At 47.1% G+C, this 23,508-nt stretch overlaps 2 protein-coding genes across 2 annotated transcripts in view; both read left to right on the top strand.

The window, feature by feature from the left end:
* The first annotated feature begins 563 nt into the window (after positions 1–563).
* klhl30 (kelch-like family member 30) lies at positions 564–9,844 on the top strand. The gene is made up of 8 exons (XM_062996495.1): positions 564–628; positions 1,855–2,672; positions 3,500–3,689; positions 4,536–4,622; positions 5,957–6,112; positions 7,371–7,559; positions 8,271–8,416; positions 9,451–9,844. The coding sequence occupies exons 2-8, from the start codon at positions 1,899–1,901 to the stop codon at positions 9,694–9,696; spliced, it is 1,788 nt and encodes a 595-aa protein (XP_062852565.1). The 5' UTR covers positions 564–628; positions 1,855–1,898; the 3' UTR covers positions 9,697–9,844.
* Positions 9,845–11,830: 1,986 nt separating this feature from the next.
* Positions 11,831–23,508, top strand: part of crocc2 (ciliary rootlet coiled-coil, rootletin family member 2) — a 75,505-nt gene continuing 63,827 nt past the window's right edge. Inside the window, exons 1-3 of the mRNA XM_062996496.1 lie at positions 11,831–11,878; positions 13,790–13,937; positions 14,334–14,455. Coding sequence (XP_062852566.1) covers positions 11,831–11,878; positions 13,790–13,937; positions 14,334–14,455 — 318 coding nt within the window. The remainder of the gene's footprint in view (positions 11,879–13,789; positions 13,938–14,333; positions 14,456–23,508) is intronic.

Raw genomic sequence — 23,508 nt, forward strand, 5'->3', positions numbered from 1 at the left:
TGCACAGAGTAGAAGAATAATATGCTGAGGCTGATTCGCACATGAACTCACCTCATGCAGGTAAAAAGATGCAGTCGGGTACTGCACACGTGTCGGAGGGGGCGTGTGTCGGTTCGCTCTCCTCAGTCGGGTTGGGGGTCAGCACCAGTAACGCAATCGGGTACAACTTGGATGCGGTAAAAATCGAGAGAAAATGCGTAATAAAATAAATGTTTATCATAGTGACAGAGATCGATAAAAAGTCTTTATATACTTATACATGACGATGCAGTTTTCTATAAATAAATGATCGATATCAGAGTGTGTGAAACGCAAGCAAGAATTGGACCTAGAGAAGGAACATATTATAGCACAGACGTCACCCTGAGAACCGAATCCCTTCCGAGTTGGGCTAACAAGCCGTGTGCTTCTCTTTAAGAGCAGGTGGGGGGTTTAAAGCCCTGCTGATCTCAGTCTAGATTTAGTTCCTCACCATGGTCAGGACTAAAAATAGTCCGGTGGGAGAGGAGCACGCCGTCCCCGTGAGTCTGCAGAAGTATTTTATAGCCCTGACGAGCAAGCAACAAACATCGAGTCTTTAGCACTTCTTCAGAAGCGATGTGTGAGTCCTGCTCCGGTTCTACTGAAGGTAAGATCAGATCTTTGCTTTAAATCGATGTAAAACTGTTGTTGTGGAGGGTAAAACCAGCGTGTGTCACGTGTAAGTGCTAACTGGTGTGAACGACACGTTTACCGAACGTCCATGTGGTGTCGTAATAAAGCACCGGAACATGTGGATGTAAACACAAGGCCGACAGAGTAAACACAGTAAAAGGACGCAGTAAATCTGTGATGTGTTCATTCTTTATTAGACTAAGATGTAAGAAGAAAAGATTTCCAGGGTTTCACTTGCAGCACACTCTAAAAAAGTTGGGACGGGACAAATTAGAGTGTAAAGTTCACAGAATATCGAAGGTTCAATGTTTTGAAACGTGAACTGGTAACAGGGGAAGGAATCATAACTGGGTATAGAATTACATGTATGTAGGGAAAAAGGTCGACAATTTAGTGTCCTCAGTTCCCAAACTACAACCCCAAATCAGAAAAAGTTGGGACAATGTGGAAAATTTACATTTACATTTTACAAAAATACATTTAAGAGTTTCTTACATTTACTTTGACTTTTATTTGATGTCAGACAGGATGAACCTGAGATATTTCATGTTTTATCTGCTCCAAAAAAAAGTCCCAACTTTTTTTGGAATGTGTTACAGGCCTGAAATGCAAGAATGGATGTTTATTAATAAATGAAATGAAGTGCTGGAGCCAATCCCAGCTTTTCAATGGGCGCAAGGCACACAGTAACACCCTGGATGGGGCACCAGTCCATCGCAGGGCAGACACACACACACACACACACACATTCACCTATAGGGCAATTCAGTGTCTCCATGAACTTGACTGCATGTTTTTGGACTATGGGAAGAAACCGGAGCTCCCGGAGGAAACCCACGCAGACACGGGAGAACATGCAAACTCCGCACAGAAAGACTCCTAGCCATCTGGCAGGGAAATCGAACCCAGGACCTTCTTGCTGTAAGGTCACAGTGCTACTCATTGCACCACCGTGCCACCCTGTAACATACACTCAATGATTATTTTATAAGCAACACCTACAGTACAGATGAACATTTTGGGCATACAGTTACTGACTGTGGTCTATCTGTTGCTCTGTACATTTTGTCATTTCCACAAACCACTCCCCCATCCCTGTACTCCATGATGGACCATTTTCAGCACTCCAACGGCAGTAACACGGTAATAGCATGGTAGTGTGTGTGTGGTACTTGACCGGTACCATCTCTCCTTTTGCAGATTAACTGAACACGACTGGTGGAGGAGACCACTGGAGAGCCATCATGGTGCGTAACGTAGACGACCTCGACTTCTGCCTGTCCTCTCACGCGCAGACGATCCTGGAGGGCCTGCGCTCCCTCTGCTCCAACCCCAAATTCATAGACGTCACCCTGAGCGCCGGCGGGCGCGACTTCCCCTGCCATCGGGGCATGCTGGCGCTCTGCAGCCTCTACTTCCGCTCCATGTTCTCGGGGGACTTCATAGAGAGCATATCCGCCCAGGTGGAGCTCCACGACGTGGATCCCAACGTGCTCGCCATGCTTTTGGACTTCGCCTATACGGGGAAGCTCACCATCAACCAGGGGAACGTGGAGGGCCTGATCCGCACGTCGAGTCAGCTTCAGTTCCACACGGTGCGCGCCGTCTGCAGCAGGTACCTCCAGCATCAGATAGATGCCACCAACTGTCTGGGTATACAAGAGTTTGGGGAGATCCACGGCTGCCCTGAGGTGGTGGTGAAGGCTAAGGCGTTCCTTTTGGAGAACTTCGAGGCAGTGCAGCAGCATGAAGAGTTCCTCCTGCTGCAGAAGGACAAACTGGTGGCTTTCCTGCAGGAAGAATGTCTGCAGGTGAGGGACGACCGTGCTCGGGCCGAGGCGGCTCTTGCTTGGGTCAGGCATTGTAAGGAGAGCCGGATCTGTCACCTACCAGAACTGCTAAAGCTGGCCAGACTTCCTCTGCTATCTGATTCCTACATCACTGAGGTCCTGATGAAAGATGAACTACTGCAGGACTGCCTGGAAGGTCAGAAGCTTCTAGAGGAGATTTCCAAAGAGGTTGGTCATTTCATAACATCAGAACCACCTCCTTGTTTCTACACTCACTGTCCATTTTATCAGCTCCACTTACCATATAGAAGCACTTTGTAGTTCTACAATTACTGACTGTAGTCCATCTGTTTCTCTGCATGCTTTGTTACCCCCTTTCATGCTGTTCTTCAATGGTCAGGACCCCCACAGGACCACCACAGAGCAGGTATTATTTAGGTGGTGGATCATTCTCAGCACTGCAGTGACACTGACATGGTGGTGGTGTGTTAGTGTGTGTTGTGCTGGTATGAGTGGATTTTTAAACTCCTCACTGTCACTGCTGGACTGAGAATCGTCCACCAACCTAAAACATCCACCCAACAGCGCCCCGTGGGCAGCGTCCTGTGCCCACTGATGAAGGTCTAGAAGATGACCGACTCAAACAGCAGCAATAGATGAGCGATCGTCTCTGACTTTACATCTACAAGGTGGACCGACTAGGTAGGAGCGTCTAATAGAGTGGATAGTGAGTGGACACGGTATTTAAAAACTCCAGCAGCACTGCTGTGTCTGATCCACTCATACCAGCACAACACACACTAACACACCACCACCAGGCAATGGTGATTGCTGTGGCTAAAACACATGCATTCAAGAATGGCATGTTTCGGCATTTAGCGGATGCTTTTCATCCAAAGCGACTTACAGTTGTGACAGTATACAGTCTGAGCAATTGAGGGTTAAGGGCCTTGCCCAAGGGCCCAACAGTGGCAACCTTCTGATTACTAGTCCAGTACCTTAACCACTAGGCTACAGCTGCCCTTTTGTTTGACGTGTTCTGTCTATTTAACTAGAAGTCGAACCTGAAGCCGGGCGAGTCAGAGCTGGGCGTTATCTGGAACACCCCTCACAACCTGCAGGAGGTGTTATTCGTCATGGGCGGCCGTTCCTTAGACGACTCGGACAATGAAGACGAGGAGGAAGAGGGTGAGGGACGGATCAGGGTGCGTCCCAGAAACTGTGCCTTCTACAACAGCAAGCTCAGTAAGTCCAACCAGTTTTAAAGATGTTGAGTTTCGAGGTATTTTTCCCATAAGGATGTTGGGAACCTGTTAATGCGTCCATGGTCCCGTGGAGCTGCAGATATTTTAGTCTCATGTAAAATAATGAGGTTGTTTTTGACACTTAAACACTGAAAATAACACAAATATAATATAAACACACTGAAATACAATTACTAACAGTTACACATCAATAAAAATACAATAAAAGCTGCACTTTAGTTTTACTTCTTTATTGTTTCCTGACGCTTCTTAATGGTGGAGATGCTCGATGTTGGAATACAGTATTCCCTTCAGCACCGGCGCATTCACACGAGAAGTGACAAAACCGCTTCTGCGCCGCTGTGCCGTTATTTCCTATGAAGTGTGACGGCGGTGCACAAAACTTAGCGTGACTTACTGTAGTAAAACAGCGAGTGAGGAATGTGATTAGTGGAGGAACTTATGAGCAGTAATAATGAAGAGAAGTTTAGTGCTCCTGTCTCCTTCTTTTACTACATTAAACCACGTTAAGCTTTATTCTGAACTAGAAGTGTTTTAGACTCTGGGAGAAGCTGATTCTGATTCTCACCATTTCTCAGAAGCTGGAGCTGTAACACAAGTTTAAAAGTGAAACAGGGAGGAGAATCCAGATAAACACAGATACATGTGGAGCTGTAATCCTGGATCTGCACCTTATTCCACACTGATGCAGATTCAGATTAGATTCACACGCTGATCAGGTTTTAATGCCTGATTAGAAGCTCGATTTTCTTTTATTAAATCGACGGCACTTGAAAGCATTATAAGTGATATAAAAACATGTCTGTATGTTGTGTTGTTTTGACAGAGCAGTGGCACCAGCTACCCGACTTTCCCAACTACAACAAGTGGGGCTACTCCATCGTCTCGTTAAATAACGACGTTTATATCACAGGTTGGTAGCACAACACGACACATTTTAATCCGTCGTACTCTATATGACCAGAAGTATGTGGACACGTGACCACAATGTTGTCCAAACAATGAGCATTATTATACATTTGCTTCCCTATAAGAGCCTTGAATATTTTGGGAAGGCTTTCTTGAAGATTTTGAAGTGTGTATTTGGGAATTTGTGGCCACTAAATGGTCAGGACCCCCACAGGACCACCACAGAGCAGGTATTATTTAGGTGGTGGATGATTCTCAGCACTGCAGGGACACTGACATGGTGGTGGTGTGTTCGTGTGTGTTGTGCTGGTATGAGTGGATCAGACACAGCAGCGCTGCTGGAGTTTTGAAATACCTCACTGTCACTGCTGGACTGAGAATCGTCCACCAACTAAAAATATCCAGCCAACAGCACCCCGTGGGCAGCGTCCTGTGACCACTGATGAAGGTCTAGAAGATGAGCGACTCAAACAGCAGCAATAGATGAGCGATCGTCTCTGACTTTACATCTACAAGGTGGACCGACTAGGTGGGAGTGTCTAATAGAGTGGATAGTGAGTGGACACGGTATTTAAAAACTCCAGCAGCACTGCTGTGTCTGATCCACTCATACCAGCACAACACACACTAACACACCACCACCATGTCAGTGTCACTGCAGTGCTGAGAATCATCCACCACCTAAATAATACCTGCTCTGTGGGGGTCCTGTGGGGGTCCTGACCATTGAAGAACAGGGTGAAAGGGGGTAACAAAGCATGAAGAGAAACAGATGGACTACAGTCAGTAATTGTAGAACTACAAAGTGCTTCTATATGGTAAATAATCTCAAGGTAAAAGTGATTCTAAGCACATTTATAATAACAACAATCGTTCACAGTTCTTTAGGAGCGTTACTTTATTATAAAACGCTGCATTAGGCTTCAAAAACACAGAGTAAAGAATCAAAACAGCCAAAAAAAAAAATGATTTTTGGGATATTTATGTGAAATGGAACAAAGATCTGAGCAAATCTGTGGGTTCAGTGCGTGTATTCGAGGCTTTATTACATAAACAGAACAGCAGCTCAGTGTGGGATTTAAACAGGATTAGGGAAAATATTCTGCAGCTACAGAGCAAATCTCTCTGAGACTCTTAAAGGAACTGGAAGCACTTAAGACACGTCAGGACTTCTGAACACACTCGCTAATGGAGCACCGAGCTACCTGCGCACTTACTGCTTTAATACTCCGACGCTTCCATCAAAGCCGGTGAAATCTGGCTGGTACAAAGCGGGCATTGTTGCCCGAGTAATATTTAGTACCCATGACTAAATGAGGATTATGTTATATTTCTCAGGAGGATCCAGAGGTTCCCAGTCCAATACCTGGTCCACCACGCAGACCTGGAAGTATATCACTCGGGAGGGGCGGTGGGTCACCGTAGCGCCGATGCTGCGGCCCAGGACTAACCATGCCTCGGCGACCCTGAACGGAGAGATTTACGTCATCGGAGGTGAGAAATACGACCCGCAGCCATCAGGGCTCACAAGAACACGTAACATATCACTGATATCTACACTTACATGTCTATAGTGCAATACAAAAAGTGCAATACAAAAAGTGCAATATGTAATATATTATTCATATTTTTACAACCCCAAATCTGTGTCAGTGGTTGTGTCAGTGCCAGGGTCTGTCATGGTATGGGGGGTGTTATGTTATGGGGGTGTGTCAGTGCCAGGGTCTGTCATGGTATGGGGGGGTGTTATGTTATGGGGGTGTGTCAGTGCCAGGGTCTGTCATGGTATGGGGGGGTGTTATGTTATGGGGGTGTGTCAGTACCAGAGTCTGTCATGGTATGGGGGGGTGTTATGTTATGGGGGGGTGTCAGTACCAGGGTCTGTCATAGTATGGGGGGGTGTTATGTTATGGGGGTGTGTCAGTACCAGGGTCTGTCATGGTATGGGGGGTGTTATGTTATGGGGGCGTGTCAGTGCCAGGGTGTGTCATGGTATGGGGGTGTGTCAGTGCCAGGGTCTGTCATGGTATGGGGGTGTCTCAGTACCAGGGTCTGTCATGGTATGGGGGTGTGTCAGTGCCAGGGTCTGTTATGGTATGGGGGGTGTCAGTGCCAGGGTCTGTCATGGTATGGGGGTGTGTCAGTACCAGGGTCTGTTATGGTATGGGGGTGTGTCAGTGCCAGGGTCTGTCATGGTATGGGGGTGTGTCAGTACCAGGGTGTGTCATGGTATGGGTGTGTGTCAGTACCAGGGTCTGTTATGGTATGGGGGGTGTCAGTGCCAGGGTCTGTCATGGTATGGGGGTGTGTCAGTGCCAGGGTCTGTCATGGTATGGGGGTGTGTCAGTGCCAGGGTCTGTCATGGTATGGGGGTGTGTCAGTACCAGGGTCTGTCATGGTATGGGGGTGTGTCAGTGCCAGGGTGTATCATGGTATGGGGGTGTGTCAGTACCAGGGTCTGTCATGGTATGGGGGTGTGTCAGTACCAGGGTCTGTCATGGTATGGGGGCGTGTCAGTGCCAGGGTCTGTTATGGTATGGGGGGGTGTCAGTACCAGGGTCTGTCATGGTATGGGGGCGTGTCAGTGCCAGGGTCTGTCATGGTATGGGGGCGTGTCAGTGCCAGGGTCTGTTATGGTATGGGGGGGTGTTTTTAAAGCAGAAGCTGAAACATTTTCCCTTTTTTTAATATTTATGTTGAAATATCTTTCTGTTACTATTAAATTTCTTGTTTTTATTTATTTCATTTGAAGGTACAGCAAATGACGTGGTGGAAGTGGAGCACTACGACCCCTACACTAACAGTTGGGCCCTTACGGCTCCTGCGCTGAAATACGTCACCAACTTTACAGCCACGGCGTGTCTGGGGAAGCTGTACATCATCGGCTCCTGCGCCGTCAAGTACAACGCGCTGACCCTGCAGTGCTACAATCCCGTCATCGGTAACGTGGATTGCACATAGAATTTAGTTTAGTAGGGTCGGTCATGGGGTCTAACGGGATTTCTGGGGAACATCTTTGCAATCGCTGGAAACAGACTTAGTTTATCACAGTTTAACACTAGAAGCATTTACATTTATTTACATTTACATTTTCGGCATTTAGCAGACGCTCTTATTCAGAGTGACTTACAGATAACCGATTTGCTCAGCGCTCGACTCGAGAGATAAAACACTAAAGTTTCACGACACGAACAAACATCAGTGTGAAATAACCATCAAATCCAGTCTAACAGCTCCACATGTATCTGTGTTTAACTGGATTTACTTCACGTGTGCTGGTTCTGTAGCTCGGGGTTCTGAATCCACTTCTCGGGAGAGTCGAAAAAGCGTAACGTAAAAATAGGTAACAAATCTGAATGTACGATATAGGAACAGAGATGCAAGATCTCTTTTCTCTCAGCAAATGTCGCGAGGATTTGCTCATGCTAGTCTGTAACCACATACCAGATGTGATTTAATTCATGAAACGGACATATCAGCATCTTAAATATCAGTAAACGATCTAAGTCTTTAAAAGAAATCTATATTTTGCAAGTAGGCTTACTGTTTGATTTAGTTCTCGCTACATAGTGTGTAACATCTGATGCTTCATCCACCTGCTTGAGCTGGGAGTTCTGTTTTAATGTTTGCATTGAATGTTTTTGTTCCTCAGATGGCTGGAGTATCATCTGTTCCCCGTTCATCCCGAAATACCTGTCCTCCCCTCGCTCCGTCTCCATGGACGGGGTCATTTATTTGGTAGCGGACAACACCAAAAAGGTTTACCTGTACGACCCGGTCGCCAACGTGTGGCAAAAGGTGAGGCGTCATTTACTTCTGTGTGTCTACACTGTACAAACATTCAGTCATGTAAGATTGTCATCATGATTTATTCTATTCCAAAAAAGTTGGGACTGTAAGTTAAATGCAGTTTACATTAAAAAAACATACTAGGCTTCACTTTTATCAAATCAAATGTGTTGATTTAATTAAATTTATGCCAAATGTGTGCCTGAAACACCTTCCAAATACAGTAAGTTGGGTAATGCACAACTGGCAACATTTTTCCATTTAGAATTGCAAGGGGTTTTGGGATTTCACCATCTACTATCCAAAACACTGGTGCAGAATAAAAACACTGAATTTCCTATACAGTGGTACCTTAAAACTGGACGCCAGTCGGTTCTGGGAGTGGTGTTGAGTTTTAAAGACGTTGAGTTTCGAGGTATTTTTCCCCATAAGAATGTTTGGAGAACCTGTTAATGCGTCCATGGTCCCGTGGAGCTGCAGATATTTTAGTCTCATGTAAAATAATGAGGTTGTTTTTCACAAATATAATATAAACACACTGAAATACAGTTACACATCAATAAAAATACAATAAAAGCTGCACTTTAGTTTTACTTCTTTATTGTTTCCTGATGCTTCTTAATGGTGGAGATGCTCGATGTTGGAATACCGTATTCCCTTCAGCACCGGCGCATTCACACGAGAAGTGATAAAACCGCTTCTGTGCCGCTGTGCCGTTATTTCCTATGAAGTGTGACGGCGGTGCACAAAACTTAGCGTGACTTATTGTAGTAAAACAGCGAGTGGGGAATGTGATTAGTGGAGGAACTTATGAGCAGTAATAATGAAGAGAAGTTTAGTGCTCCTGTCTCCTTCTTTTACTACATTAAACCACGTTAAGCTTTATTTTCAACCAGAAGTGTTTTAGACTCTGGGAGAAGCTGATTCTGATTCTCACCATTTCTCAGAAGCTGGAGCTGTAACACAAGTTTAAAAGTGAAACAGGAAGGAGAATCCAGATAAACACAGATACATGTGGAGCTTCGTGTCTTGTGTCTCCTCAGGTGCAGCTCCTGCACAAGCTGCATGAGAACGGTGGACTGGTGGTGCTGGGACGGCAGCTGTATGTAACCGGTGGTCACTGGAAGGGGATGGAGGGCGATTACAGCGTGGAGGTGGAGGTCTACACCCGGGCGTCCGACTCCTGGAAAGTGGAGTGTTTCCTGCCCCGACTCTGGTACTACAGCGGCTGCTGCACCGTCTTCTTAGACACGTCCCAGTGGCCCGAGCGCTTTCCTGAGGACATGTAGCGCGGCGTGGCGCGGCGCGAGAATTCGGATCGGCTCTGAGCTCCTGTTTAATCTCGAACGTCTGAAGTCATGATGTTTGATTCTTTTTTGTAATTTTGTAAGATTTAGTCTGAAAACCTGGACAATAAAGTGTTGAAGAATGTTTAAACTTGGATGTAAAAGTTTTGGCACCCTTGATAAATGCAGGTTTTAGTGTTTTTTTTTTTAATTTAAGGTAAGTAACTCATCAAGGATTAAAACTTTAGTAGGACAATGCAAATAAAACAGATTTTTATCTGTATTTAATATATACATATAAAGGATGAAAACGTTAATTAAAAGCTCATCTAAACACTTGGGTGTTATTTCTTAATGCAGCGGCCGACTGTGTTAAGTAACAACGGTTTTTTAAAGCACATGTAACTTTTATAATCACAGTAGCATGATGGTTTCTCATGTAGTCTAACCTGGTGGGTCATAACCCTCTTCCTAAATATGCCGGGATCGTCCAGAGCCCTCGGGTCGTCAGAAAGTTCCAAAATGACCTCTAGCAGGCTACTGGTGTGCATGTCTCCGACTCCAGTTCACCCAGATAAGCCACTAAAAAGTGCTAAATGCAACATTAAAAGCAATAAAAGCAAATAAAATACATTTAAAAATGCAAATGAGCATGTTAAAAGGATTAAAATGGTAATTAAAAGCTGATCTAAACACTTGGGTGTTATTTCTTAATGCAGCGGCGGACTGTGTTAAGTAACAACGGTTTTCCAAAGCGCATGTAGCTTTATTTATCACAGTAGCATGATGGTTTCTCATGTAGTCTAACCTGGTGGGTCCTAACCCTCATCCTAAATATGCCGGGATCATCCAGAGCCCTCGGGTCGTCAGGAAGTTCCAAAATGACCTCTAGCAGGCTACTGGTGTGCCTGTTTCTGACCCCAGTTCACCCAGATAAGCCACTAAAAGTGCTAAATACGACATTAAAAACAGTAAAAGCAAAGAAAATAACATTTAAAAGTGCAGGTGAACGTGTTAAACAGAATAAAACGTTTAATAAAATCTCATCTAAACACGGGTGTTATTTCTTAATGCAGCGGCGAACAGCATCTATCTACGTATAATACTATCTGTCTGTCTATCTATAATCTGTCTGTCTGTCAGTCTGTCTATCTCTATCTATCTATAATACTATATGTCTGTCTGTGTGTCTGTCTATCTATAACACTATATTGTACACTATACTAGTATATTTTAAATACTCTTAACTACGTTGTTTTTACTAGGGTATCTGTTCTTCAAAAAAGTGCTCCGTGTCTTTAACGCTCATGTTTATTATTAACGTGAAGCAGAAACAGGCAGTAGCGCTTACGGTGCTGGACTAGTAATCAAAAGGTCGCTGGTTCAAGCCCCATCACTGCCGGGTTGTGACTGTTGGGCCCCTGAGCAAGGCCCTTAACCTTCGATTGCTTGAATAATATACTGTCACAGTACTGTAGGTCGTTTTGGATAAAAGCGTCCGCTAAATGCTGAACATGTAGAAACGAGAGCGGACTTGAACCTTGTGGCGTCCTGGTAGCCATGGAAACGCAAAACTAGCGTCTGTTACCACAGCAACTGCCCGGGGAGCGTTCTGTTTCCATAGTAACCAGGAAGTTTTCCTGTTGTCCTGTGGTTAGCTGTGATTGCGGAATCGCTGCGTGAAGTTTTACAACTTTTATCACGTCGCTCGCAGGAGAATTTGGGTTTATTTTGAGGGTTTAGTTTGATTTGATTGTTTTGCTTTTGATCTTTAAACGCATTAAAAGTTTGGACTGAACTGATCTGTACTGTTTCTGAACTGGTTCTGCATTGGTTCTGCATTCTTCTAAACTGTTCTGAACTGATCTGAACTGTTCTGCACTGGTTCTGCACTGGTCTGCACTGGTTCTGCACTGGTCTGCATTGGTTCTGCACTGATTCTGCACTGGTTCTGCATTGGTTCTGCACTGGTTCTGCATTGGTTCTGCATTCTTCTGAACTGATCTGAACTGTTCTGCACTGGTCTGCACTGGTTCTGCACTGGTCTGCACTCTTCTGCACCCGGATCAGGTGTGAATAATAAATAAATAAATAAATAGTGCATCACTGTGCTTGAACTGAAGGTCAGTTTTTCATCATGGATGGTGACGGCGAGTCCTTGTCCGGTCTACCGGCTGTGATTCAGGTTTGTGCTGCTTCTCTAATTTTATAAATAAGCCAAAATATTGAGTAAAGAAGCTCAGATAGACTGGTGCATGTACAGCACCATTTACAAAAACATTGGGACAGTAGGATGAATGTAGATGTATTTATTTTATTCATTTATTATGATGTTTTACACGTTGGTTCCATTCATGACAGGACAGGTAGTTACAAGATTCATCAGATCACATTTAATATCAAACACATGTGGGAGGAAACCCACACAGACACGGGGAGAACATGCAAACTCCACCCAGGACCTTCTTGCTGTGAGGCGACAGTGCTATACAGCATGTCGGTGATTTGAACGTCCTGTTTTTGACCTGTATTTAACAGCACCGTGCAAAGACATTTCATGTTTCATACAAACGAAAACAGTCCTCAGTTTTTTGGGAAATTCGGTCTGAAAGAGCGAGTCTAAGGAGCAACACTGGACAGAGAATATAAACTAAAATATGAGAATTATCTACCCTTCCTAAGGTGAATAGAACCACAGTATAAACACGGCGTGAAACATCTAAATAAATAAATACGTTTCATACAAACAACTCATACTGGTTTAAAATTTATTATAGTTACAGTTGCACTTAAAAATAGAAAAAAATAAGCAAATATAACTCTAAACGTTTCTGCTGAGATTGATTTGGTCTCAAAAGATGCAGCAAATAAACGTATTACTGCTGATCTTAAAACTAACTGCTGGGCTGTAGGACCTAAACGTGGGTTCCAACCTGATTAAACCATTAGGACTCAATAACAACCCTTAATGTGCTTCAGCTTTAATGAGTTATTTAAACACCAGTGAGAGATTCAAGTGTTTGAGGTGTTTTGCAACCACAGTGTAAACTAAGGAGCTGCTCACAAAAACTGAGAGAGATCAGCTCATTACCCCCCAAATTTTGTCTAATGAGGCTTTTTAATGCTTTGGGAACTGTTTTGCAGTCTGTTTTTGCCATTTTGCCCTTAATGCACCATACATTTTTACTATAAAACAGATTTTGACTACTGGCAGGCCAGCCAAGCACGTGTACTCACATTGTCTTGCTAAAATAACCAAGGAACTTGTCATATATGCCTCTGTGTCACAGTTAAATTCATTCATATGCATGTCGTGGACACGGATGCACCCCCACAGCATGACGAAATGTTGACTATTGCATCTTTCACTGATAGAAGTCCGGATGGCCCTGGTTTGTCCCACAGAACTCGGTGGTGTTTCTGCATATTTACATTTACACTTTTGGCATTTTGCAGACGCTTTTATCCAAAGTGACTTACAGTACTGTGACAGTATACAGTCTAAGCAATTGAGGGTTAAGGGCCTTGCGCACGGGCCCAACGTTGGCAACCTGGACGTGGTGGGGCTTGAACCAGCAACCTTTCGATTACTAGTCCAGAATCTTAACCACTACAACTGCATATAATCGATGTACGTTTTTTCTTTTTGTGTAATATAATTTAATATCGTTTCTTAATGCCGTGGTGGACTGCGTTAAGTAACAACGGTTTTCCAAAGCGCATGTAGCAGGATGGTTTCTCATGCAGTACAAGCTGAGTTCTTGAAGGTCACTCACATTTAACAGTGGTTTTTGGCTTTGCTCTACCTAGACTGAGATCCCTCCAGACTCTCTGAATCTTTTCACAATATCATGTCCGGTAGATGTTAAAAGAACTGAATTATGCAGTCTTGCCTTAAGAAGAGTTTTTTTAACCAACTGATGAGTCTCTTCTAAAGTTTGGTGCACAGTGGTGAGCCAAGATCCATCACTTCTTGCAAAGATAGCCTTTGGTGGGATACTTGACCACGGTTCCATCACCTTGTTGACCTGCTTATTGTGGAACGTTTCCAGACAGTCACAGATGTTGAATGTTGGATGTCTGGTCGATGTTACAGAAGTTAGGAGACTCGCTGCTGAATCCAGACAGCAGTACGGAGGAGAAGCTCCTCACTGTACATGGAGATGATGAAGATTCCCTCTGTACACCAGTTCCTGCCCTCATACGGCAGATCATCACCCGGAACCTGGCAGAAGCACCTTCAGGTAACACACACGTCTTTTATTAATATTTTATCTCTGCATTTTCTCCTTTTTCTCACAGTTTAATCATAGCCAGTTCCTCTTCCTCTGCTGGAGTCCCTGATGGCGCACGAGGAGGGTATATTCTCCTGCCGCACGGTCCAGTGCCTCCTTCTTATTCGCCTGTACTTCGGTGGATTGGTGCATGAGGCGCTGATGTCCAGGCGCCTCGGGCTACTAACCAGGGTCCTCACACAGCCTCGGAGACCCCGCCCACTTTTTAGTCCCTTCTTTTCCCACCTAGCAGACTAGCGGCCGATCAGAGCTGAGATTAAACCTTGGAGAGTCCAGAATCCCTGTGCTGGTGCGCTGGTGCGCAAATCCTAATTCTTTATTTGATCTTGTTTGATCTGCTTCTAGTTTCCGGTGCTGCCGCTGATCAGAGCGTTCAGGAAGAAAACAAACGTCTGAAGGATCTGCTGTCGCAAACGCAGACGGACCGAGACGAGCTGCTAAGCAGACAGGCCGCACTGACCAGCAGGGTAGGAACGATCACACCTGATCTTCATGTAAAGCTTCATACGTTCAGGATATCACACACTCACCATGTCCAAGAGTTTCCTTTCATCTCTTAAAATCATGAATCTGCCCCTTGTTTCTTACCCGTCCTCCTGTCCCTGCCACGCCCATAAAGCAGAGATGTTCGCAAGTCACAAAATACGAGTCCGAGTCAAGTCAGGAGTCAATATAATCTACACAAAACATATATTATAAATGTAACGTAGAAATAAAGAAATAATCTGTAAGTTCAGATAAAAACAACGACAGATTAGCGAGTGTATTTAGCCGTTTTACTTCGTGTCTTTACTTTCCTCCTCATTGTGTAAATGAATGTAATTTCTGTAACAAGAAGGTTCCAGTTAAAAGCTTCAACTGATACGTTTTGTTTTCATTACAGGACAAAAGCGCTCGATAAATCACGGCACGGCGGCCAAAATCCCAAACACAGCAAAAACAATCATAACCGCTGCTTACCTTAGCTTCTGTTCTTCCAGATGCTATTACATTTATAAGCGTGCGTCCCATTAGGAACAGAATCCGTTATTTTGTAAATGTGCTTATAATTAAAAACCTCTTTTCCCGGTGGTGAAGTAAAACAGGAAGTGGTTAGAAAGCCGATCGAGCGTTTCATTACCACGTCATCTGTGTGACGCAAACTGAATAAATGCAAATAACAGCATTTCTTACTAACAATTACAATCAGAAGCTCTGATTGGTTCAGAAAGCGTCTTTCAACCATTAGCGCCGATGAGCGTTCCATTCACCCCGGTTGTTCCTGTGAAGTGCACTACGTAGGGTATTCCAGCATTTTTAGTAGGGAGCGACGCTTCATCACTACACCGGAAGCTGGAACATTTACACATTGTGTGTGTTGTGGGTTAAGACGACCGAAACGGGTTAATTGTCACATGTAACTAATGTTAACACGTGCTGACGCTAGAGACTCTTGTTGTTTACGAATCATTTTTTGCGAGTCACGAGTCATTTGAAACGAGTCCGAGTCGAGTCTGAAGTCGCTGTGTCCCCATCTCTGTCATAAAGATAATAACCCTAGTGAAGATGGGACACCTTTATTTATCATAAATACATCTGCACGTACAAGTTTGTTTGGAAGCTGGGGTCAGAGTGCATGGTCATTGTATAGCACCCTTGGAGCTGAGACGTCTAAGGGCCTTGCTCAAGGGCCCAACGGTGCCTTTTAATTACTAACCCAACACTCTACTCACTAAGCTACCACTGTAGCTTGTATTCGGGAAGGCGGAGAGAAGGGGGGGGGGTCTTGCTTCCTCTAAAGCGGGTACCATGCAATGCCGTTTTTGGAGGGCAGTAAAAGACGGTCGCCGGTTTGCTCCCACGAGGCCGCGGAAGAAACGGCTCATTATTTACGCCCCACAAAGCCGGCGTTTGTGATAACAGTGGCGCTTTTTTACAGCACCGACGCTTTTTAGTGCCCGAGCTATAAATATAGTCGAGCTGGTGTAAATAAACTGTTTATTTATTGATTTATTGATGTGAAATTTTAAAGCCTTCAGACAGAACTCGGTCTGTTTGGGACTTTAAATGTGCAGTTTTTTTACTTAATCACTGTTGGGGGTTGGCGGCACAGTGGCTAAGTGGATAGCACTGTCGCCTCACAGCAAGAAGGTCCTGGGTTCGATCCCCAGGTGGGGCGGTACAGGTCCTTTCTGTGCGGAATTTGCATGTTCTCCCCGTGTCTGCGTGGGTTTCCTCCGGGTGCTCCGGTTTCCTCCTACAGTCTAAAAACAACCGCTAGATGCACAAACCAGTGCACTGTAGTGCCGGTCCCAGGCCCGGATAAATAGGGAGGGTCGTGTCATGATCCGCCGGCGACCCCTAGCGGGAAGAAGCAGAGGAAATTGATTGATTGACTGTTGGGGGTTTAAATCCAGAATTTATGGAACAAAATAGTAAAAAAACGTGTTTTTTAATTCATTTTACCTCCAATGTATCCCAACTTAGTCACCGACCGCTTTTTTTCACCTGCACCGGGTTCATACGGAGATCCGTCAGACACTGATCTCTATTATCCCCCGTCTCTGTGCACTACCATCGATCAGCCAGCAGAGGTCGCAACTGCAGCAGTTAGGAGGAATCTAACTGTGTACCATCGTCTGTGTAGATGGGCGTTAACAGAGCTGAGATGTCAGTACTGAGGAGCGCATGTTGCATGCCAGTCAAAGTGCCCATTCTGACTCACGTCTGCTGTCCAAAGCACCAACAATGGGCACCGGAACTGGACGCCAAAGCAATAGAGGATGGTCGACTGTCCTGACCAATCCTGTTCTCTTTGAGATCATGGAGAAGAGTTGGCACCACCTCTAAAGTCCCTCAGATGTCGTGTGGACTCCATATCTGTGGGTTGGACCTTCTCTTCGTCAATAAAGCAGCACTTAGTCTTCTCCTATAACGTCTAATAAGGTTGAAGAACACAGAGCTGGACATTCGAGACCGTTCCTCTGTCTGTTTACTGAAGCTCTCCAGATCGACCAGGGTCCCTGAAGCCTAGCGTTTCACGGTGGCGGAGTGCTTAGCTCTGTCGCATCGCTGACTCCGCCCACTCAGCTCTAATTGAAAACGAATGACAGTCGCATCACTGCCGGTGTGAACGCACCTCAAAGCTCCTCCAGTGAGACGAACTGTTTGATATGATGCTGTAAAAGCGACTCGCTTGACTCCCGGTGTTTCTCCAGAATGTCCCGTCTTCTTCTCGGCTCTTCAGGCTTCCTAATACTCCTAACATTCATTGTCTCCGTCTATCTAATTGCTGGCCGTCCTCTCCCTCTTTTACCCTCACGCTTTGTTTGTGTAGTTTTTTCCTCTCGTGAATCGTCCTGGTTTGGAGATCTGGGCTCCATTCGAGAAGTTAGAAGTTAGCTCTGACTTATTGGGATCCAGACCTCATTCCGGAGGGGTGCTGAGGGTCCCCGCCCCCCCTCCGATGATCCTGATGAGTCTTGGATGAAGCGCCGGTGCCGCTGGAGTCTCCGTGTCTATGGCCTCATTGTGTCTCCTCCGGGGCGGGGCGGGGCTGTAGTTGAACCAGAGCCACCGTGGCACATGCTAAAGCGTTCAGCTAATTGAAACAGAGAACGGCGTGCCTTTAAACCCCCCCCTCCACCACCACCATTAGCTCCCCCCACGGCGCTTTCGGGTGATTTCAGAGGGCCTCGTTGTTCTGAAAACACCCCGCTGAGGAGGAACATTCGAGCGCGAGCTGACCTCCGTGTTCCGGCAGAGCTGCCGGGGGGGGCGTCGTGTCGCCCTTGAACGTCGCCGTTGAACCCGGATAAACCCTGACCCGGCTCCAACCCGGATAACGCGGGGCCCGGTTTGTCTCACGGGGCCGGGGGAGCTGGCTGGGGCGAACTCTGACCCCTCTGTGTTGATACTGGTGTGCTGCCAGATTCAGATTTTCCCAGGCACCCACCCGACTCACTTTATATATGTGTGTGTATAAGTGTGTGTGTGTGAGGGGGGTCAGTTTGTCCATGTGGGTGTGTGTTTGGGGATTCCAGGGGTATCATTTAGCCCCCCCAGGCACTTTTTGTAAGACACCGCCATCCTCCCACCACTAGAGGGAGACCGCGTGCCACACCCAGGGATAATTAAGCTGATTGACATCAGCTGTGCAGCACCTTTATAAAGGCTGCGCACGGCTCACTCGGCGCAGAGTCTTGTGTTAATGTAGTAATACCAGACCTCGCCGGTAATTTGGTATTCTCTTCTTAAGAAAGACATCTTTCGTCCTCTTTTTCTCTGTTTCGGGAACATTGGTTTTCCCCTAAAAGAAAGACCTTTTTGTTTATCTCCCTGTTTAAATAACTGAAACAGTTTTAGAAAAGTAAAGTAATTTATCATTTCTTTAGTAACCTCACACCTTTGTGGAGGTCTCTTTGAGTTCTGAAACGACTACCCAACAGCCAGCGGGTAGCTCATCAGATTAGTTTTTCTTTGTGTATTTTTTTGGGTTTGTTTGGCATCCTTTGTTTCGTTTCCCGCCTGTTTGAGGCGCATATGTTAATAAGTGATTCAGATCGCTGTTTCTTTAGTTTACCCTATAGAGTAGTGGTTAGGGCCTCAGTCTCTCGAGCGCAGTACGCTGACGTGCGGGGTTCGAAACCACACCTTTTATTTTTTTATTATCAAGTTGCGGTCTCCGCTATTTCAGTCAGTCTTTCCTCTCTGTTTTCCCTTTTTTTCAACAAACACACAGTTCCTTTATATATATATAAATACACATATATCTTCTGCTATTTGTTTACATTTAAGGGTTATCATTTAAAACCGTTAAGTAGTTTAAAGTCACAAGCACTTTAACCAAGCCCATAGCGAATCGGGTAGAGCAAAGCTCTTTAACACCCGCGATCCCGGTTCGAATCTCATTCACTGCGATTTTTCAAATCTGCTTTTGGGTCCCACCAGACCGTTATTTAAGATCTGGGAAAACACAACACGAGGCGTTTGAGCCCCGTAACAGAAAGACTCTGCCAGCATGGACCCAGCAGACAGGAATATGTTGCAGCAAGCCATAACAGCCCAGGGGGCCCGGTTAGGGGAGCATGAGGAGGCGCTGAGCCAATTGGCCCAACGCATGCATGAACTAACATTGGCAGTCCAACGGTTAAACTCCCCTCCCAAGGAGGAGACACCTTCTGTTTCACCTGATCAGCCACTCCCCTCTATCCACCAGGACGTCATGCTACCAGCACCCATTAGATTCAGTGGTGAACCAGGGGCATGCAGGGGATTTCTGCTTCAGTGTTCCCTGACATTCCAACTAGCACCCACCCGGTTCCCCACTGAAGGAGCCAAGGTCGCATATATGATTTCTCTCCTCACGGACAGAGCTTTAACGTGGGCTACAGCCTTGTGGGAGAGCAAGTCTTCTGACTGTAGCACCGTTGCGGATTTTACCGCAGCTATGAAGCGGACCTTCGATAGTCCTGTACGAGGTGCCGAAGCTGCTTCAGCCCTTCTGAATTTACGGCAGGGCTCACTCTCAGTCGCCGATTATACCATCTCCTTCCGCACTTGGGCAGCGGAGAGTGGTTGGAACTCGGAGGCTCTGATGGCCGTCTACCAACAGGGGCTTAATGAGGACCTTAAAGACCTCTTGGCCACCAGAGACCCTCCTGCCAGTTTGGAGGACCTGTACGAGGTCACTACCAAACTTGACAACCGCCTACGTGAGCGTCGGCGGACCAATAAGAAGGCACAACGAGCCCTGACCCCAGAGGAAGCGCCTGTCCGCCCCCGACTTGCGGCCTCTTCCGAAGGAGGTGAGCCCATGCAGATTGGGCGGGCTCACCTGACTCCCCAAGAGGTTGAGCAACGTCGCCAGGGGGGGCGGTGCATGTACTGTGGGGAGGGAAGCCACAAGCTGGCTCAGTGTCCAGTCAGGCCAGTAAAAGGCCAGGCCTACCCCCGGTAGGGGGCCCCAGGGTAGGCCCAGTTCTAGGCCCCAGGTCCAGTGGGTTGTTCCTTCCTGTCACGTTGAGCTGGAACAACTCGCGCGCCGAAAAAAGATTGCAGGCCTTCATAGATTCCGGCGCCGCAGGTAATTTTATGGACCTCACAATGGCCCTAGAACTAGGGCTACCCATGGAACCTTTGGTGACACCGCTACCGGTGGCTGCCATTGACGGGTTCCCACTCCGGTCTGGGGCCATCAAAAGACAGACCAGACCCATTACTGTGAGTGTAGGTCAACACTCGGAGTCACTTTCATTTTTTTTAACGCAAGCGCCGGATTTGCCGGTCATCCTAGGATTCCCCTGGTTGGTCAGACATAACCCCCGAATCGACTGGCTTTCCAAATCCATCCGACACTGGGGCCCATATTGTCAGGGCTCCTGTTTGGCTCCTAGGTGTCACCCAGGCAGCCTCTCTCAAGAACCAGTCGATTTGAGCAAGGTTCCGGTGACCTACCATGACCTACGAGAAGTCTTTAGTAAACGGAAGACGGAGGTGCTACCCCCCCACCGCTCGTTCGATTGTGCCATTGATCTGCTACCGGGCACATCTCCCCCTAGGGGGCGCCTTTTCTCTCTCTCTGGACCCGAGAGAACAGCAATGGAGAAGTACGTCCAAGAAGCCTTAGCCCAAGGCTTTATCAGACCCTCATCCTCTCCCGCTGGAGCGGGCTTTTTCTTCGTAGGCAAGAAGGACGGAGGCCTACGGCCCTGTATCGATTACAGAGGCCTTAACAAAATCACAGTCAAAGACCGATATCCCTTGCCCCTTATGACATCTGCTTTCGAGACACTGCAACAAGCGTCTGTTTTCTCTAAACTAGACCTTCGCAGTGCCTATAACCTCGTGCGAGTTAGATCTGGGGATGAATGGAAAACAGCGTTCATCACCCCGACCGGTCACTATGAATACTTGGTCATGCCGTTCGGGTTGATGAACGCACCAGCTGTCTTTCAGCGCCTGATCCACGAGGTCCTCCGAGAAACACTTGGTCTCTACGCCTTTGTATACCTTGATGATATTCTCATCTTTAGTAAAACTGTGAAGGAACACGTCGGCCATGTACGACGAGTGCTTCAACTACTCCTTGAGAACCACCTTTTCGTGAAACTGGAGAAATCCCAGTTCCACATACCCGAGGTCCACTTTCTAGGGTTTGTGGTTTCCCAGGGCAAACTGGCCATGGACCCTGCTAAACTCAAGGCTGTGGCTGAATGGCCACGTCCAACCTCTCTCCGGCTGGTCCAACGCTTTTTGGGTTTTACCAACTTTTACCGACGGTTTGTTAGAGGTTTTGGGTCAGTCGCAGCGCCCCTGACGGCTCTTACCCGAAAAGTGCCAGGACCTTTTCGGTGGACAGACGAAGCACAGAAGGCGTTCGACGAACTTAAGCGTAGACTGATCTCGGCGCCCATTCTTCATCTTCCTGATCCCCAACTTCCTTTTCTAGTGGAGGTAGATGCCTCCGAGGTAGGGGTAGGGGCAATCCTTTCTCAGCGCTCGGGCGTGGACAGGAAACTTCATCCTTGCGCCTACTTCTCCCATCGCCTAACGCCTACTGAACGCAATTATGGTGTAGGAGATAGAGAACTCCTTGCAGTCAAGATGGCTCTCGAAGAGTGGCGGCACTGGCTAGAGGGGGCCAAACATCCGTTCTTGGTCTGGACGGACCATAAGAACCTTGCATACATTCAGGAAGCCAAACGACTAAACCCCCGGCAAGCCCGTTGGACGCTATTTTTTAGTCGCTTTGACTTCACCCTCTCATACCGGCCAGGCACCAAGAACGCCAAACCTGACGCCCTCTCCAGACAGTGGGAGGAGCCACAAGCCCGACCAACATTACCCATCCTTCCTCCAGAACGCATAGTGGCACCGCTGCGTTGGGGAGTTGAGGAAGTAGTCAAGAGAGCCCTTCTAGCCGAACCCGACCCAGGGGGAACCCCTACCCATTGCCTGTATGTCCCCGCATCAGCCCGGACTCAGGTCTTGCAATGGGGGCACGAGAGCTTCTTCGCAGGACACCCTGGAGCTACTCGCACCCTGAAGTTAATTCAGAGGCGGTTCTGGTGGGCTAATATGGCTCGGGATATCCGGCAATTCGTCTCTGTGTGTGAAACGTGTGCACGCAACAAGGACTCCAGAGCCAAGCCACCAGGGTTGTTACACCCTTTGCCCATTCCCCATCGTCCATGGTCACATCTGTCTCTGGACTTTATCACTGGCCTGCCCAATTCTAAAGGCCTGTCAGTAATTCTGGTGGTGGTAGACAGGTTTTCTAAGGCCGCCAGATTCATTGGCTTGCCCAAACTTCCCTCAGCCAGAGAGACGGCCCACCTCATCCTTCAACAGGTTGTGCGGTATCATGGCCTGCCCACAGACCTGGTTTCAGATAGGGGTCCTCAGTTTGCTAGCCAATTTTGGAAAGCTTTTTGTGCTTCCCTAGGGGCCTCTGTCAGCCTCTCTTCAGGTTTTCACCCCCAGTCCAATGGGCAGACTGAAAGGGTGAACCAAGATCTAGAGCAGTCGCTAAGGTGTCTGGCTTCAACCAGCCCCTCCACCTGGGCGGATCACCTATTGTGGGCGGAATTCGCCCACAATACTCTCTGGCACTCCTCTTTGGGCATGTCCCCCTTTGAGTGCCAGTTTGGCTATCCACCTCCCCTGTTCCCTGAACAGGAAACTCAGCTGGCCACATCGTCAGCCAGCCATATGGTACGCCGTTGCAGGTCCACCTGGCGACGAGCTCGGGCGGTCCTGGTAGCCCAAACAACCTCACGGAAGAGCACAGCAGACCGTAAGAGAAGGTTGGGAAATACTTTCCGCCCGGGCCAACGAGTATGGCTAAGCGCAAAAGACTTACCTCTGAAGGTCAGCAACAGAAAACTGGCGCCTCGATACGTTGGACCATTCAAAATAGTCAGACGCATCAACCCAGTTTCCTACAGGTTGCAACTCCCGCCCTCGTTCAGGGTTAATCCAACCTTTCACGTTTCCCGCCTCAAACCATACCTGTGTTCCCCTGGGACCCGATCACCAAAACCTCCCCCTGTTCGCATGGTTGACGGTTCTCCAGCCTACACAGTAAATAGGATACTCGATTCCCGACAAGTCCAAAATCGAGTCCAATATTTGGTGGACTGGGAGGGATATGGCCCGGAAGAGCGTTCCTGGGTACCGGCAGCGCAGATTCTCGATCCCGATCTCATCCGGACCTTTAACCGGGATCGAGTGACCGGCCTGGGGATGTCAGGAGACACCCCTCGGGGAGGGGGTCCTGTAAGACACCGCCATCCTCCCACCACTAGAGGGAGACCGCGTGCCACACCCAGGGATAATTAAGCTGATTGACATCAGCTGTGCAGCACCTTTATAAAGGCTGCGCACGGCTCACTCGGCGCAGAGTCTTGTGTTAATGTAGTAATACCAGACCTCGCCGGTAATTTGGTATTCTCTTCTTAAGAAAGACATCTTTCGTCCTCTTTTTCTCTGTTTCGGGAACATTGGTTTTCCCCTAAAAGAAAGACCTTTTTGTTTATCT

Source organism: Trichomycterus rosablanca, chromosome 6, assembly GCF_030014385.1.
Source record: "Trichomycterus rosablanca isolate fTriRos1 chromosome 6, fTriRos1.hap1, whole genome shotgun sequence".
NCBI lineage: Eukaryota > Metazoa > Chordata > Actinopteri > Siluriformes > Trichomycteridae > Trichomycterus > Trichomycterus rosablanca.